Here is a 17,490-nt window from a genome sequence, read left to right on the forward strand (position 1 = left end):
AGTCAGCCAATATTTGTGGAGAGAGAAAAGCAGAGTATTTTCAGTTTAGTTTGTGGAGCTGAAGACCTGGATTGGGACTTGAACCTACAACCTCTGATCCAGGCCTGAGTAAACCAACTGAGTCCCAGTGGTTATACAAGCCACAATTGAAAACAGGCAACCAGATTTAATTTAATACAGTGACATTTTTGTGTGTTTTTCAGCCGTTTCCTTTGGAGTAACCTTCACAACTCGAAAAGAAATGATTGTGGTCAGAAATTGTCATTGTCATTGCAAATTCTTCCCTCTGCAGACTGAACTGCACATTTTATTGCTAAACTTGTTTTACCCTGATGGGTTAACACTCAGTGAAGTCCTGTCTGAGTCCCTGTCTGTCAGGCTTGTACATTTAATCATCTGCAAACCTATTCTTTCCTGACATCAAAGGGAAATCGATTATGGTTGTCTCTTACTCTGAAGTCACACCTTTTGTCTTTGATCTGTGAAGTGGCGGAGGTGACTTGTCTCTAATTTGACCTCAGGTACGGGTTCTAAAAAGCCAAAAATGTCTCTATGTATTTACACTTGTCTGTAATTAGCCACTTTGTACAGTTAACTTTTCCATTAATAGAAAAAGATTCTAAGGGGACATCTATCAAGAAATACTAACTTTGGGATGGGCTCAGGTATTTGTGAATGATTTTCTTTGCCTAAGGATACCGAGCAAAGTGTGGTGACTTTCTGTTGGAAATGTTTGGGTCATCGCAAGTCACTTCAGGTCACCAGTGATTAGACATTTCAGACTGGAACTACAGTGGAAGTCTGCTATAACGCGGGTGTTGGGACCCAACAAATGAAACCACTTTATAATTGGACTGAACTACAGCAGATCTCCTTGGACTTTAAATTAAATAGTACTTACATCATCCTCGCTGATACATTATAGTATTGCAGGTCAGTTAGTTCAGTTGGCTCGGTGGCTGGTTTGTGATACAGATTAATGCCAACAGCATGGATTCACTTCACACAACAGCTGAGGTTACCATGAAGGTATCATCTTCACAAGGTTTATCATCTTCATAAATCACCATCAGTCGCCTCTCTTTAATGTCATGTAAGACAATGCCAACTTTAGCTGTTTTCACATATGTAACTTGGCTGACGTTATAATTGTAGTAGCCTTAGACAAATATGAATGCTTGTGTCCTGCCCATAATTCTAGAAGGTGACTATTTAGAGCTAATACACATGCATGCTGCCAAGGACTGCCAGAAACACTACGTAGGACAAACAGGAAGAAAGTTAGCCACCAGGATACATGAACACCAGCTAGCCACAAAAAGACATTACCCTCTCTCCCTCGTAGCCCTACACATGGAGGAATAAAAAACACCATTTCGATTGGGACAACACATCTATCCTGGGACAGGCTAAGCAAAGACATGCCAGAGAATTCCTAGAGGCCTGGCACTCCAACCACAACGCCATAAACAAACACACAGATCTAGATGCCATCTATCAACCCCTCAGAAAACAAACAGGAAATGACATCACCACAAACCCCAGGAACCCCATCCAGGACAAAGATATAAATAGAAAGCAGGAGACAAAGCTTCGCTTCACTTGGAGGTCGCCACTGATGATGTTACCTACCCAGGTAATGAAACGTCTGGATATCAAACCTACAGCTCAATGAGCAAACCTACACCCTAAACCTCAACCTGAGCTACAAACCTTGTACAATGGAATACACCTTCCTTCCTTCTCACCTATTTGCTCCACTCTTCCGTCTGACCTGTCACTTCCATCCGCACCTTCATCTAACTATAATATTCCCAGCTATCTTTCGCCCCCCCCCCCTCCCCCAACCCCGCCTCCCCCTCCTATTTATCTCTCAGCCACCCCTGGCCCACAAACCTTATTTCTGATGAAGGACATATGCCCGAAACATCGATTCTCCTGCTCCTTGGATGCTGCCTGAGCTTCTGTGTATTTTCTAGCAACTTACTCTCGATTCTGATCTCCAGCATCTGCAGTCCTCACTTTCTCCTACTTGATTGTAAACATTACTGTGAAGCTTCTTCCAAGGATGCCCACCTTAAAGAAGTTCTCCTCGTCTCTCTACAAGGATCTCAGTGAGTCACTCTCTCACTGCACCGCCCAGGTCATCTCTTCTGCTCTGAAGCTCTTCAGCCACAAACCCCAAAGGACCTTGCCACATCTGACAGAAATTTACTTGTACTTATACGCACATTATCTACAGAAACCATTGCACCCGATGCAATCTTCTCTACATCAGGGAAACAGGCTGCCAACTTGCGGATTGTTTCAGAGAACATCTCTGGGACACCTGCACCAACTAACCCCACGCCCCATGGTTGAACACTTTAACTCCCCCTCCCACTCCACCAAGGGCATTCAAATCCTGGGCCTCCTCCATTGCCATACCCTAACCACCCAAAGCCTGGAGGAATAATGCCTTATCTTCTGCCTTAGGACCCTGTAACCACATGGGATCAATATGGATATCACTAGTTTCCTCATTTCCCCCCTCCACTCTTATCCCTGTCCCAAGCCTCCAACTCGGCACCACCCCCTTGACCGATCCTACCTGTTCATCTTCATTCCTTCCCACCCAACCATCAAGCCTCCTCTCCGACCTATCGCTTCCACTCACACCTTCATCTACCGATCATATTCGCAACTACCTTCCCCCTAGCCCCACCCCATCCCATTAATCTCTCAGCCCCCTGGCCCACAAGCCTCATTCCTGATGAAGGGCCTATGCCCGAAACGTTGATTCTCCTGCTCCTTGGATGATGTCTGACCTGCTGTGCTTTCCTAGCAACACACTCTCTACTCCGATCTCCAGCATCTGTATTCCTCACTTTCTCCTGGTGATGAAAGCATTTGGCACACTTACCTTAATTGTTCAGGACATTGACTGTGGGAGTTGGGAGTCATGTTGTGACTGTACAGGACATTGGTGATGCCACATTTAGAATACTGCATAGAATTCTGGTCTTCCTGCTATGGGAAGGATGATATTAAACTTGAAAGGGTGCAGAAAAGATTTACAAGGATGTTGCCGAGATTGGAGGGTATGAGCTCTAGGGAGAGGCTGAATAGGCTGGGGCTATTTTCCCTGGAACATCGGAGGCTGAGGGATGACCTTATAGAAGTTTATAAAATCATGAGGGGCATGGATAGAGTGAATATCCAAGGTCTTTTTCCCAGGCTAGGGGTGTGTAAAACTAGAGGGCATAGGTTTATGGTGAAAGGGGAAAGGTTTAAAAGGGACTTTGACAGGGGTAACTTTTTCAAGGAGGGTGGTGCATGTATAGAACAAGCTGCCAGAAAAAGTGGTGGAGGTGGGTACAAATTACAACATCTGGATAATTATAGGAATCAGAAGGGTTGAGAAGGATATAGGCCAACTGCTAGCAAATGGGACTAGGTCAGATTGGGATGTCTGGTCGGCACGGACCAGCTGAACCAAAGGGTCTGTTTCTCTGTTGTATGACTATCTGTAGAGCAAAACTTATGATCAAAATTATTTAATTCAATTTCTTTGGCTTGTCTTGTCATACTATTAAAAAAAAAATGACCACTTTACACTTGCTCATACCAATGGGTTGACTAACTTACTTGACTTAAACAAATTGATTTCTAACGTTAATAAGAAGGATCTCAGAGGTTACAGGACAGAAAGAAACCATTTGGTTTGTTATGTGTGCGCCAAGTCTTCTTCGAAGAAACAATTCTCCCAGTGCTGCTCACCTGCCTTTCAACTGGACCCCTGCCCATTCTTCCTTTTCAGATAGTAATCCAGGTCCCTCTTGAATGCTTCGATTGGTCCTGCTTCCCCATATTCTCAAAGCAGTACATTCCCAATCCAAACTACTCACTGCGTGAAGTAGGATTTCCTAACATCAGGCAGCATCTGTGGAGAGAGCAATAGAGGTTTCAGGTCGATTGGCTTTTAGCAGAACTTTGGGGAACTTAGAAATGCAATAAGTATAGAGTATGTGAAAGGGGAAGAGTAATAAGAAGAACAGATGGAAACTGTTGATCTGGTGGAAGAAGGGAGTTAAATCACACAAGGTCCCACGGTGCAAGGGACAGGTTGAGAGACAAAAGATATGTCTCAAGCAGATGCCAACTGAACACAAAGTGAAGAAAATAAGAACACAATGAGATTTAATAAATCAAACTAGCAAGGCAGCATATAAAAGTTGAAGGCAGAATGTATGATCTGAAATGGTTGCATTCCATGCTGTGTATATCACGAACTCATAGAATTGTTCTAGCACCCCCGTGTGCCAATCTCCTGCCTTTTTCCTATATTCCTGCACATCATTTTTATCCAGAAAATCATCCAACGTGCTCTTGAATGCCTCAACTGAACCTTGCTCTGCCACATTTGCATTCCACTGCACTCAGTTTAAGTACACTCTAACTACTTGCTGTGTGAGCAAAGCATTTTTTTCTGACCTCACCCTTGCTTTGTTTGCATATCACTTTAAGTCTATGCCCCTTGTTCTTTTTTCTCTTATGAACAAAGTTTCTCCCTGTCCGCTTTATCCAGCACGCTTGTGACTTTGAAAACTTTTTGAAACGCTTCATAGCATTTATGGATGCTGTAAAATTCTTACTGTCAAGATGAGGTGCTCCCTTTGAGTTTATAACTGTTATGGAGGTTGATGTACCAGCAACAATGCCTTCAATTCCCTGTCAGAATTGTCAGACTACTTCATAACTGTGCAGAGTTCTTTTAAGATTGTGTAGTGCATTCACCCAGTCATCTTATCACTTGCTGAGGATTATCTTCAAAACAATTGCTTTTTATATTAATCCATGAAGTAAATATTGCTGACCTATCATCTTTGACTCAGTTCTGATTCATCTGCAATAAAGTATAGTGGTAAACATTGTTTACAAATACTTTGTTTTGTTGTTCAGTGAAGAATGAGATTGTTTATTTCTTGTAAAAATGAGTCATCAGATTGTTTAGCTAAAGCCCCTTGCAAGATGTTTCCTGGCCCCTCATACTGTGTTGGACTGTCCAGTAGTGTCTGCAAACTGTTTATTTCTGAAAATAATTCTCTTCACAATAAACACTTAATATAGTTTAGCTTGTTACGAAACATGTTTGGTTCAGTTCATTCAATAAAATGTAAGCTAAATTAAACAAGAAAAATGAAACAGCAGGAAAAGCATTAGCACCAGGCCTGAGAAAGTTATGGTATCACAGTTCGAGCCAGTGGACCTGGCAGTAGATGACAAGTCTGTGAATTTCCGTTCAGCATGTTTACACTGGAGCCCGCAACAAAGTGTTGTACCAAGGGTAGGAAAAGAGAGAAGTGGATCATGAGTGTGGGAAAGGCACAACAGGGGCATGAGTCAATTCACAGAAGACAGAAGGGAAAAGGAAGATGAATCAATACCCATGTGGGGTTTCAGGGCAGGGATGACATCAAAAGAATAGAGAAACAATGCATGTATATTCCAGAGCAGGTAATGATCACTGACTCACTGAGGCTCAGTTGGGTTCTACGGGGTCCACTCATCTCTTGATCTCATTACTACCTGGTTCCAAACATGGACAAAAGAGCTAAACAAAAGAGATGAGCATTTGAGGGACTGTCCTTGACATGACAAAGGAATCAACTAAGTATGGCATCAAGGAGCAGTAGAAAAACTGAAACCAATGGAAATCAGGAAGAAATCTTTCTGCTGGTTAGAGGTATACCTGGCACAAAGGAAGATGGTTGTGATTGCTGGCTGTCAGTCTGGACAGGCCCAGGATATTAGTGCAGGAGTCGTGAACCCCTCAGGGTAATGTCTCAGGCCCAACCATCTTCAGTTGCTTCATCAGTGATCTTTCCTCTGTCATAAGACCAGAACTACTTAACTGAGTTTTTTGAAGAAGTAACAAAGAGGATTGATGAGGGCAGAGCGGCAGGCATGATCTGTATGGACTTCAGTAAGGCATTTGACAAGGTTCCTCATGGTAGACTGGTTAGCAAGGTTGGATCACATGGAATACAGGGAAAACTAGCTATTTGGATACAGAACTGACTCAGAAGTAGAAGACAGAAGGTGGTGGTGATGGAGCGTTGTTTTTCAGACTGGAGGCCTGTGACCAGTGGAGTGCCACAAGGATCAGTGCTGGGTCCATTACTTTTCGTCATTTACATAAATGATTTGGATGTGAACATAGAGGTATGGTTAGTAAGTTTGCAGATGACACCAAGATTGGAGGTGTAGTGGACAGCGAAGAAGGTTACCAAAAGAGAAAATGCTGGAAAATCTCAGCAGGTCTGGCTGCATCTGTAAGGAGAGAAAAGAGCTGACATTTTGAGTCTAACTGACCCTTTGTCAAAGCTTTAAAAAAAAGGGAAAAAAAGGGAGAAATAGGGAGGTATTTAGAGGCTGAGAGATGGTGAGTCATGGCTCCAGAAGCAAAGGTAGCAATAAAGAGGTGATAATGACAGTGCATAGAGAGATTATAGGGAGATTAGGGGCTGTGAATGACCAAGGCTGAAGCCAGTGCTATGTGACAAAATATGTGGGGGATGGGTGAAGCAGAGGCAAAATGGAAAACAGGGGAGAAGGGTAGCAAAGGGGGAAGAGGAGAGGAAAATGGTGATGAGAGAGTGTGGAGCGAGAGAAAGAGAGACCATCAAGAAATAAGAGGTACAGAACAGTGTAAAAAAAAAATAAAATAAAATAAATGAAATAAAATTACGGAGCAGAATAAAAACAGTGGGGTCGAGATGGGATAATCATCTGAAGTTGTTGAATTCAATGTTGAGACCGGCAGGCTGTAACGTGCCGAGTTGTAAGATGAGATGCTGTTCCTCCAGTTTGTGTTGAGCTTCACTGGAACATTGCAGCAGGCCCAGGACAGACATGTGGGCATGGGAGCAGGATTGTGTGTTGAAGTGGCAAGCCACGGGAAGGTCCGACCTGATTGCATACAGACCGAAGGCGCTCAGCAAAGTGATCACCCAGTCGGCGTTTTGTCTCTCCGATATAGAGGAGACCACATTAGGAGCAACGAAGCAATAGACCAAATTGAAAGAGATACAAGTGAAACGTTGCTTAATCTGAAATGAATGTCTGGGGCCTTTGATGGTGAGCATGGAAGAGGTCAAGTGGCAGGTGCTGCACCTTCTGCGATTACATGGGAAGGTGCCGTGTGTGATGGGAGAGGTGTTAGGTGTGATGGAGGAGTGGATTAAGTTGTCCCGGAGGGAATAATCTCTGTGGAATGCAGCAAAGCCAATGAGCCCTGACAACAACCCACCTGCTGAATCTGGCTACAGTTCTAACCAAGCTGTTCTCTACAGCTACAAAACTGGCTTTTACTTGACAATGTGAAAAATTGCCAACTACTTTGGCAGCAGAAATGTGAGTTAGCCAATTATTAGTCCACTCGCAATCATCAACAAAGCAAACAAAATCCTTGGTTAAAAGTGCTATTGTAGGCTAATCAACCTCACATTGTTTTTTTAATTATTCGTTCACAGGGTGTGATCATCCATGACTAGGCCAGCATTTATTACCATCCCAAATTGCCCAGTGGGCAGTTAAGAGTCAACACATTGCTGTGAGTCTGGAATCACATGTGGCAGATTTCCTTCCCTAAAAGACATTAGTGAACCAAATGGGTTTTTACAATAATCAATACCGGTTTCATGGTCATCATTAGACTGTTACTTAGGTAAAAACAATGACAGCAGATGCTGGAAACCAGATTCTGGATTAGAGATAATGGGCGGCATGGTGGCACAGTGGTTAGCACTGCTGCCTCACAGCACCAGAGACCCGGGTTCAATTCCCGCCTCAGGCGACTGACTGTGTGGAGTTTGCACATTCTCCCCGAGTCTGCGTGGGTTTCCTCCGGTTGCTCCGGTTTCCTCCCACAGTCCAAAGATGTGCAGGGTCAGGTGAATTGGCCATGCTAAATTGCCCGTAGTGTTAGGTAAGGGGTAAATGTAGGGGTATGGGTGGGTTGCGCTTCGGCGGGTCGGTGTGGACTTGTTGGGCCGAAGGGCCTGTTTCCACACTGTAATGTAATGTAATCTAATCTAATCTAGATGAGAGTGGTGCTGGAAAAGCACAGCAGTTCAGGCAGCATCCGAGGAGCAGGAAAATCAACTTTTCGGGCAAAAGCCCTTCATCAGGAATTCCACTGTTACTTTGGACTGTTACTTCCAGATTTTTTAAAATAGGAATTCCACCATCTGCCATTGCAGGGTTCAAACCTGGGTCTGTAGATCATTACTGGGGTCTCTGGGTTAATAATCTCGCACTAATACGATTAGATCCTTGCCTCTCGTGAGTGATTCAGAGCCGTGCCCTGGCTCAACCATCTTTATCTGTTTCATTGTGTTCTGTACCAGACCAAACCCCCTCAAAATATTAAGAAGACACTATAGAACCTAACTTTGTCTTATTTTAAAGGAAAACGTAAGTTGTTGTGTTCCAGATGAAATTTGATTGGTCAAACTACCGGATTTAAAGCAAAACACAATTTATTCAACCACTATAGTTAAAACACAAGAAAACGAAAGAAGAAATGGGAATAACTTAACTCTATTGGAAAACTTAACAAAATAGTAGATACAGTACCTGCTACGAATTAACTGTTCCAATATAGCAACATCCCATAAACACACTCTTGGCAAACAGCAAATTCAGAAAACCGATTGTTTCACATGCAATCCTGTCAGCAAGAAAAGGCTACGTGCAGCAGCTCCCAGAGAGAGAGAGGGCTTTTCCTTCCGCTACCTTAGTTCACACCTATTAACTAACTAACGCAAAACCTGCAAAATCCTAGGTCTGTGTTTGCCTCACCCACTCATGCTTCTTTTATTTAAACTCTTTAAATAAAAAACCCAATGCTTCACAAGTTCTTTATCTTAGACAATAGACAATAGGTGCAGGAGTAGGCCATTCTGCCCTTCGAGCCTGCACTGCCATTCAATATGATCATGGCTGATCATCCTTAATCAGTTTCCTATTCCTGCCTTATCTCCATAACCCTTGATTCCACTATCCTTGAGAGCTCTATCCAACTCTTTCTTAAATGAATCCAGAGACTGGGCCTCCACTGCCCTCTGGGGCAGAGCATTCCACACAGCCACCACTCTCTGGGTGAAGAAGTTTCTCCTCATCTCTGTCCTAAATGATCTACCCCGTATTTTTAAGCTGTGTCCTCTGGTTCGGGACTCACCCATCAGTGGAAACATGTTTCCTGCCTCCAGAGTGTTCAATCCTTCAATAATCTTATATGTCTCAATTAGATCCCCTCTCAGTCTTCTAAACTCAAGGATATACAAGCCCAGTCGCTCCAGTCTTTCAGTGTAAGGTAGTCCCGCCATTCCAGGAATTGATCTCGTGAACCTACGCTGCACTCCTTCAATAGCCAGAATGTCTTTCCTCAAATTTGGAGACCAGAACTGCACACAGTACTCCAGGTGTGGTCTCACCAGGGCCCTGTACAGCTGCAGAAGAACTTCCTTGCTTTTATACTCAATCGCTCTTGTTATGAAGGCCAGCATGCTATTAGTCTTCTTCACTACCTGCTGTACCTGCATGCTTACCTTCATTGACTGGTGTACAAGATCACCCAGATCTCTCTGTACTGCCCCTTTACCTAAATTGATTCCATTTAGCTAGTAATCTGCCTTCCTGTTCTTGCCATCAAAGTGGATAACCATACATTTATCCACATTAAATTGAATCTGCCATGTATCTGACCACTCACCTAACCTGCCCAGGTCACCCTGTAATCTCCTAACATCCTCTTCACATTTCACCCTGCCACCCAGCTTTGTATCATCAGCAAATCTGCTAATGTTATTACTAATACCATCTTCTATATCATTAATATATATTGTAAAAAGCTGCGGTCTCAGCACTGATCCCTGCGGTACCTCAATGGTCACTGCCTGTCATTCCGAAATGGAGCCGTTTATCACTACTCTTTGTTTCCTGTCAGCCAACCAACTTTCAATCCAAGTTAGTACTTTGTCCCCAATACCATGTGCCCTAATTTTGCTCACTAACCTCCTAAGTGGGACTTTATCAAAAGCTTTCTGAAAGTCCAGGTACACTACATCCACTGGATCTCCCTCGTCCATCTTCAGAGTTACATCCTCAAAAAATTCCAGAAGATTAGTCAAGCATGATTTCCCCTTCATAAATCCATGCTGATTCTGACCTATCCTGTTACTGCTATCCAGGTGTGTCATAATTTCATCCTTTATAATAGACTCAAGCATCTTTCCCACCACTGAGGTCAGACTAACTGGTCTATAATTTCCTGCTTTCTCTCTCCCACCTTTCTTCTCATAGACTGCTCGTTACTTGTCTCTGAATCTCTCCCAAAAAGAAACCAGGACAAAACACACTCTTAAAATCAGAGAATCGTCACAATAGGAATGCACCAGAACAGGACAGAAATAGGAAAAGGTCATTTCGCCCTGTGAGGATTTTTCATCATTCAGTGGGATCCAAGTTAATTTGTTACCTATTATCATATAACTATCTTGGCCTTTCTCCCCTCATAGCTTTATTTAACAAAAATCTATGAACTTCAGACTTAAAATCGCCAACTGATCAGACATTGATTGCTAATTGAGGAACCTTATTCCAAACTTCTACCACCCTTTGTATACAAAAATATTTCCTAATTTTATTCCTGGTTATTTCTGTCTCTAATTTATAAGCCGTGGTTCCAATTTATGGTCTCCACAATAAATAGAAATAGTCTATCACTATCTACCCTATTTGTTGCATTTAACATCTTGAAAACTTTGATTAAATTACCTGAAATCATCACAAAATCTGTCGTATGAATAATCCTGACTTATAATTTGATCATCGGAGTCAGTGCACCTATATTGCGTCCAAGGCTAATCGATCCTATTTAATGTGTGGCACCCAGAATGTTTAACTGTACTCAAGGTCTTTGCACAACTAAAGCATCACTTCTTCTCCCTCGTATTCTAGTCCTAGCTAGAATTTGTTCTTTTTCTGTATTTTTGATGGTACTTTAATTATCTAAATTTAAATGAAAGGCATCTAGACTTCTCTGAATCTCCATTTTTCGAGCTTTTCACCATTATTAAGCATCCTGTTCTAGTTTTTGTGATGACCAAGGTAGGAGGTGGGCACTGTCTTTCTCTAGTCCTGTTGCTGCATAGGTCACAGCATTAAATTTTAAAATGTTTCACCTAGTCCTGATAAGGCCCAATATTCTTTCTCTGTATTAGACTTTAAATGAAAAGATTCAACAACAGGTTTCTGTTGCAAACCACAACATGGTTGATTGTGACCTCTTCTTTTCAGGACAATGAGGGCAGCATTGAAAATCTCCAAATTCCCCACCATCGTTGTTGAGGAATAAAAAAAGACTGTCATGTCACTTTGTTTTTGTGAGCTTGATGTGCACAAATTGGCAGCTGTTTTCCAAATTTCAACAATGATTACAGTTCAAGATACTTGATTGGCTGTAAAATATTTTGGAAAGTTGATGCAAGTGCCAGTTAGATGCCAGTTTTTTTTCTTTCTGCAATAGTTGTAATATGTAAATATATTACCAGTCTTCCAGTGTCACTGGGTCAAACTCCTGAAACTTGCCAGCAATATCCATATCCCTTGAATAAATCTTTAATTAGGTCAGGATATTTCACTAACAGATTAGTTTCTTGAGGCTGTTTTGGACTTGACAGATACAAAGTTGCCAGACAAAAGAAAGTACTAAATGAGATGGCTTGAGTTGTCCAGTCTTTTGAGTTTCAAGGAACCATTAAGTGAGTGGGAAGGCGAATCAACCACACTGGCCAGCTGAAAGGACGCCAGACAGGAATTCTCTGCAGCCTTAGATAGTTTCAAAGGGCTGCACCAGATCGACAGTTCACAAAATGTACAAGGCATGGCACACGGACAGCAATTGTTGGTTCAAGTAAAGATCTTGAAGCACAGCCAGAGAGAATTAATGGTGTTGTGGACTCCTGCCATGTTGTGAATCATGTGCTGTCAACCCATTACAAAACCTTCAATAGCTCACAGATGTAGAAAATCAGTTAACATTTGACACACGGGATTCTGGGTATCCTCCTATCTTGGTGTATACATATTGTTAGGAATAGCATAACCCATACAATGGACAAAGATTCTCAGCTCTTTTTTTCTTTTGAATGAAGTTTTCCTTGAATAATATCATTTTAAAATCTTTGAAGCGATAAAACCAAGTGTCATTTTTGTGGGTCAAGATAAACTCTAAGTATCTGTTTATTTTTGTACGTTTTTGGTTGTGGACTGAAACTGGAAATGGACAGTTTTTAAACCCTAGCATTGTGGAAGAGAATACTGCACTTCTTTAAACCTGACACTTATCATAAGTGCTATTCCCTTGTTGTTTGTTCAAGCAGAGAGGGTGGTTACTACAGAGGAGCTGGAGCCAGGTGGTGTGTAGAAAGTGAGATTTGGTCAGCAACAGGTACCTGATTGGTCTGTGAAATGGTAACCGGTTGTCGTTGACAGAAGTCATCTGCCGACCAATAACTATATGATTGGCTCCCAGGTCACTGAAGAGCTTGTGGGTGTGACTGTTTGCTCAGAAGCCATCAGACCTCTGAAAAGGAAGGATGTGACCTTTTCTCTGTGGTAAAAACACCTCCAGCCTGAAAAAGAGAGTGTTTAATACCATCATCACTTTGTTGCAGCATAAGCTGTAGCTTTAACCAATAAGTCAGAGAATTCTCAGTTTGACCCAATTGTCCTGTGCCACTTGCAAGTGAAAGTACCTGACAAAGGAAGATCGCAGTGCAGTAGACGTGTGTGTGTGTGTGTACACGTACATGCAGCATGTTAGAAGGGGGTTAGAGTTTTAAATGGCAGAGTTATATGTCCGTTCATAATTATGTATCTGTGGTTAGAATCTACTTATGTGTAACAAATAAGATGTTAACCAAAATTGATTCGTGTTTTATCAAAAACAGGTAAATGGGGAAATTTCAAATACTTTTATGAAACATTTAATTTTTGTGATGACTCTGGGAATAGTGGGTCGTGATTTCTAGATGTCACATGAGAGAGTGTGTTTTCAGAGTTCAGTGCAGTCGGTAAAAGCTCATAATATAGTACAGCCCAATAAACAGGAGGGGTTGTCAAGGTTTTTGTGAAATATTAATTTGGCAAATTATAGCTCCCAAACGTTTACATTTGGAGGACAAGACTGCTGGAAGCCTCAGTTCTTCTGGAATTGTCTGTCCCAACTTCAAATCCAGCATGCAATCCCAGATTTAAAATCTGATATGGCGGCAGCCATTCTTAAAGGTTTAACTGTGGAGCCAAGAATTTGCCTGTCTCTGTGCACTGGACCGAGGAGTGAATTAACTAGTAATTAACTGGTCCAATAAATTACAGAACAGTTGTCTTTGCTATTAAGCACTTAACATAATGGAAAACTCCACAACACCTTAACATTAACGTTACATTACACCACAGTCTCCATTGACCTATAGTCGTAAGATTGAGGTCGAACTTATACCAAAATTTTGACAAGTTATCATGTCCTTGTCTCATCATGGTCAATTCTCTATTATCCTTTTAAAGCCAATCTTCTTCAATCAATCCATATTCCTGAGTTCCATATTCTGTCAACACCAGCCTTTTGCTGGGTGTTTGACCCAACAGCAGTCCATTGTGCTTCAGCATGGACTTGATCCCAACTCCCTAGATCTGCCTGCCTCTGTGCAAACAACCAGAACAGTAGCTTCTCCCTCTGGGTCCAGTTGTGCGAGCTTACACTTGAGTTGCATATAGAACTTGCCCTGTATCTTAATGGCAACCAAATCACTTGGGCCTGTCACCAATAGGAACCAGCCATATTGCCTTGAATTCGTGGAGAACTGTTCAAATACAGTTGGTTCTGCTAATACGTGTGTTTCTTCAATGCGAATTGGCTATAACACAATTGAAGATTTAGAACATTACATGTAGAATGCGAACTTTCCTTCCCTGTGTTGGCTATAATGTAATCCTGGTCCCACTGGTTTAAATGGTGCTGCTATTGTGCAGTTTTCTTATAATTGCACGGGAATGGAACAATCGCGTTATATCAGAACAGACTGTATAACCATCTTATAAAGTGTCACATGCATAATGACTTTATGAATTCCCTGTTTAAATGATCTGACTGGTGTGTTGCCTGCGCGGTTTTACTCACATATATTCTCAGTGAGAGATTTATGCTGCCAGTACTGTCTCTTTATCATTGACCATTTGTGGTGACTCTTTCATTCCAGATATAAATGAGTGCCGATGGATCGGGGAGAGCCGGGTGTGCCACCATTCTTGCCACAATACCTTTGGCAGCTACCTGTGTTCCTGCCGAGCTGGTTTCCGACTCCTGAGTGATAGAAAGACATGTGAAGGTAAGAGGACACCACCTCCTGAATTCTGAGGTCAGGCAGATCAAACCTAGAGCTGGATTTTACATCCTGAAGCAGGACATACCTTAGTCGGCTGGGGGATGATGGGGTCTGCTGAAGAAAGAGGTTGGTGCGACCTGATTCTGGGATTCCTGCAGCAGTTTCCATTTTAAGGATGTGGGATACACGACAATCCAGTGCCTCCATTGTGGAGGTGGTGGATTTCTGGCCCACTGGAATTTTCATGGAGTCAGGAGGCCTTCTGAAAGAGATTTGGGTCATGTCATTCTCAGAAGTGTTGTGAATCATGGAGGAAGACTGTTCTGGAGCCAAGTGCCCTTTGACAGCTACATTCAAAATGTGTTACTAACTTCACATGCTGCATACTTTTGGTATCTAATAAGTTATGGATGTTATATGCAAGGATTGATGATCGCACCTTTTGTTAGAAAAGGTAAGTGATGTTAAACTGACCAAGTCAGAAGTCACATGACCCCAAGTTGTAGTCTAATTGGTTTATTTGAAATCGCAAGCTTTCGGAGTGTAACTCCTTCGTCAGGTGAAGTCCAGCATTGCCCAGCATTGTAAAAGTGGACACATCTTTGGATGCATTGGTTCAATTTATCCAGTGGGTAAATTGCTCATCTGCAGTGGACCATACTGAGGTTCAGCTGCTGCTGAGTAAATTGTACTCCGCGTTTTTGATTTTCCCAATGACTGGCAGGCAGACTATTTGTTCCAGCTTTCAGGAGCTGATGAGTGATTTGGAGGGACCTCCCTGGATGCCTGACGCTCAGTAACTGTGGGCATTGAAATCCCCCACCCCGAGTACTATGTCAGGCTGTTGCTTGACCAGTTTGTGAGACAGCTCTCCCAATTTGGGCACTAGTCCCCAGATGTTAGTGAGGAGGACTTTGCAAGATCGACAGGCCTGTTTCTGCTGTGATCTTTTCCAGTGCCTAGGTCGATGCATCCGGTTTCCTTTATTTGTTGAGACTTTATAACGATTGATATGACTGAGTATGTTGCTCGACCACTTCAGAGAGCAGTTGTGAATCAACTATATTGCTGTGGGTCTGAAGTCTCATATAGATCAGACCAAGTGAGGAAGGCAGATTTCCTTCCTTCCTGAAGGACATTAGTGAGCTGGATAAGTTTTTCCAACAATCAACAATGGTTTTACGGTCATCTGTAGATTCTTAATTCCAGATAATACCACTATCTACCATCCTGGGTTTGAACCTGGATCCCTAGGACTTCAGCTGAGTTTCTGGATTAATAGTTTAGCAGTAATACCACTAGGCCATCGCCATCCCCAAAGTGGTTATTACGGTCTCTTTGTGTTCTGTCCATAGTGGACTCTGGTTGAGTGGACATGCAGATATGTGGTGAGTCATGCAGAGGATATTGTGGATCATAGAGTATGGAGAGAGTGGGGTTTGGGTATGGAGAATATGGAGGAGGTAAGGCAGTATGGGAGGGTTAAGGAGGTGTGGGAGTGAGGGCTATGAAACTTAATACTCATATGCAGAGCTGAATCATTATTCCTATGAGTACAGGAGAGCTTTCTAACTGGCCCGTCATTGCTACCTTCTGAATCCATTCCTACCACAGCTGCCCAGACTCCAATCCATCTCATCCTTCTGTGAAAATACCATTAATGCTGGGCAGGAGGTGGGATCATGACAACAGGAAATTCCTGCCTTGAAAGGAAAGAAAATCCAGCCACAGGATAAGGCCCCAGTTCCTGAGAGAAGAGAGCAGAATCCTAAAAGTTCAAAAATTTGGCAAACATTCCCAAATGTGATTTCACCAGGAAGATTTCCTCAGTGTAACTAAACATTGTATTCCCTCCTAATATCATTGGAATTCTTAACTTCTTGGTTTTAAATGCTTTGGAAAGATAAAAGAAACAACAATAACCCTTTCAGAAAAAGTTATTTTCTCTGTCTTTTACAGATTGGGATGAATGCTTAGACAACAGTCAGAGGATATGTCCACAAACATGCACCAACACAGTAGGGAGTTTCCATTGTTCCTGTGAAAATGGATATTCACTTGGTGCTGATAATCTATCCTGTGCAGGTACGTTACAGAATTACAGCACAGAAAGAAAGGCAACTGACCTGTCATCAAGGGCTTATGCCCGAAACGTCGATTCTCCTGTTCCCTGGATGCTGCCTGACCTGCTGCGCTTTTCCAGCAACACATTTCCAGCTCAGATCTCAGTAGGACCAGGCTACCTGATTTTGTCCTTTTACATCTGTCAGGATGAGTTGAGAGTGTGGTGCTGGAAAAGCACAGCAGGTCAGACAGCATCCGAGGAGCAGAAGAATCGACGTTTCAGGCATAAGCCCTTCACCAGGCTTATGCTCGAAATGTTGACTCTCCTGCTCCTCAGATGCTGCCTGACGTGCCGTGCTTTTCCAGCATCACACTCTTGACTCTGATCTCCAGCATCTGCAGAGCTCACTTAACCTGTCAGGATGAGTTTGACAAAAAGTCTGGTGAGAATCTATTTTGGTGGATTGAGTAGGTTAAAAACATGGAAGACATAGTGGAACTACAGAATGTAGAACCTAATAAAAAAGGCTTTATAGTATGCTTACCTTCATTGGTTAGGGCACAGAGTATAGAAGTTCGCAAATCATGTTGTTACTGTGTAGAACTTCATAGAGTCAGACTCCTGGTGGTAGTGGCTGTGCCTGGAGCAGGGACTGCGAGGGCCTGAAGGCTCCAAGCCTGGACTCTTGGTGGTGGCTGGAGTGGGGGCTCCTGGCTGTGGTAGGCCCTGAGCCTGGACTCTTGGTGGTGGCTGGAGTGGGGGCTCCTGGCTGTGGTAGACTCCGAGCCTGGACTCTTGGTGGTGGCTGGAGCAGGGCCTCTTGGCTGTGGTAGGCCCCAAGCCTGAATTCTAGGCTGTGGAGGGGTGTTGGCTGTGGTGGTAGTGGTGCCCAGAGCGGGGATTCTTGCTGGTGTCGGCGAGGTGACTGCAGAGGCGGAGCAGAGTTTCCTGGGGCGTCGGCATTGTCATTGCTGTACCTGGAGCAGGACCCCT

The 17,490-nt window shown here is 43.0% G+C and overlaps 1 protein-coding gene across 8 annotated transcripts in view; it reads left to right on the forward strand.

Moving 5' to 3' along the window:
- LOC122557922 (kielin/chordin-like protein) overlaps positions 1 to 17,490 on the forward strand; it is a 334,780-nt gene that overhangs the window by 185,932 nt on the left and 131,358 nt on the right. For 7 of the 8 annotated variants that reach the window (XR_015760203.1, XM_043706141.2, XM_087996706.1 and 4 more), the window contains exons 9-10: positions 14,307 to 14,435; positions 16,392 to 16,517. Coding sequence is in view for 7 of the 8 variants with exons in the window: in XM_043706141.2 (XP_043562076.2) it covers positions 14,307 to 14,435; positions 16,392 to 16,517 (255 nt within the window). In the remaining variant the exon portion in view is untranslated. The remainder of the gene's footprint in view (positions 1 to 14,306; positions 14,436 to 16,391; positions 16,518 to 17,490) is intronic. The other variant, XM_043706144.2, reaches the window with a different exon arrangement.

Source organism: Chiloscyllium plagiosum, unplaced genomic scaffold (assembly GCF_037043375.1).
Source record: "Chiloscyllium plagiosum isolate Xiang-an unplaced genomic scaffold, Cpla_swu_hap1 HiC_scaffold_18, whole genome shotgun sequence".
Lineage (NCBI taxonomy): Eukaryota > Metazoa > Chordata > Chondrichthyes > Orectolobiformes > Hemiscylliidae > Chiloscyllium > Chiloscyllium plagiosum.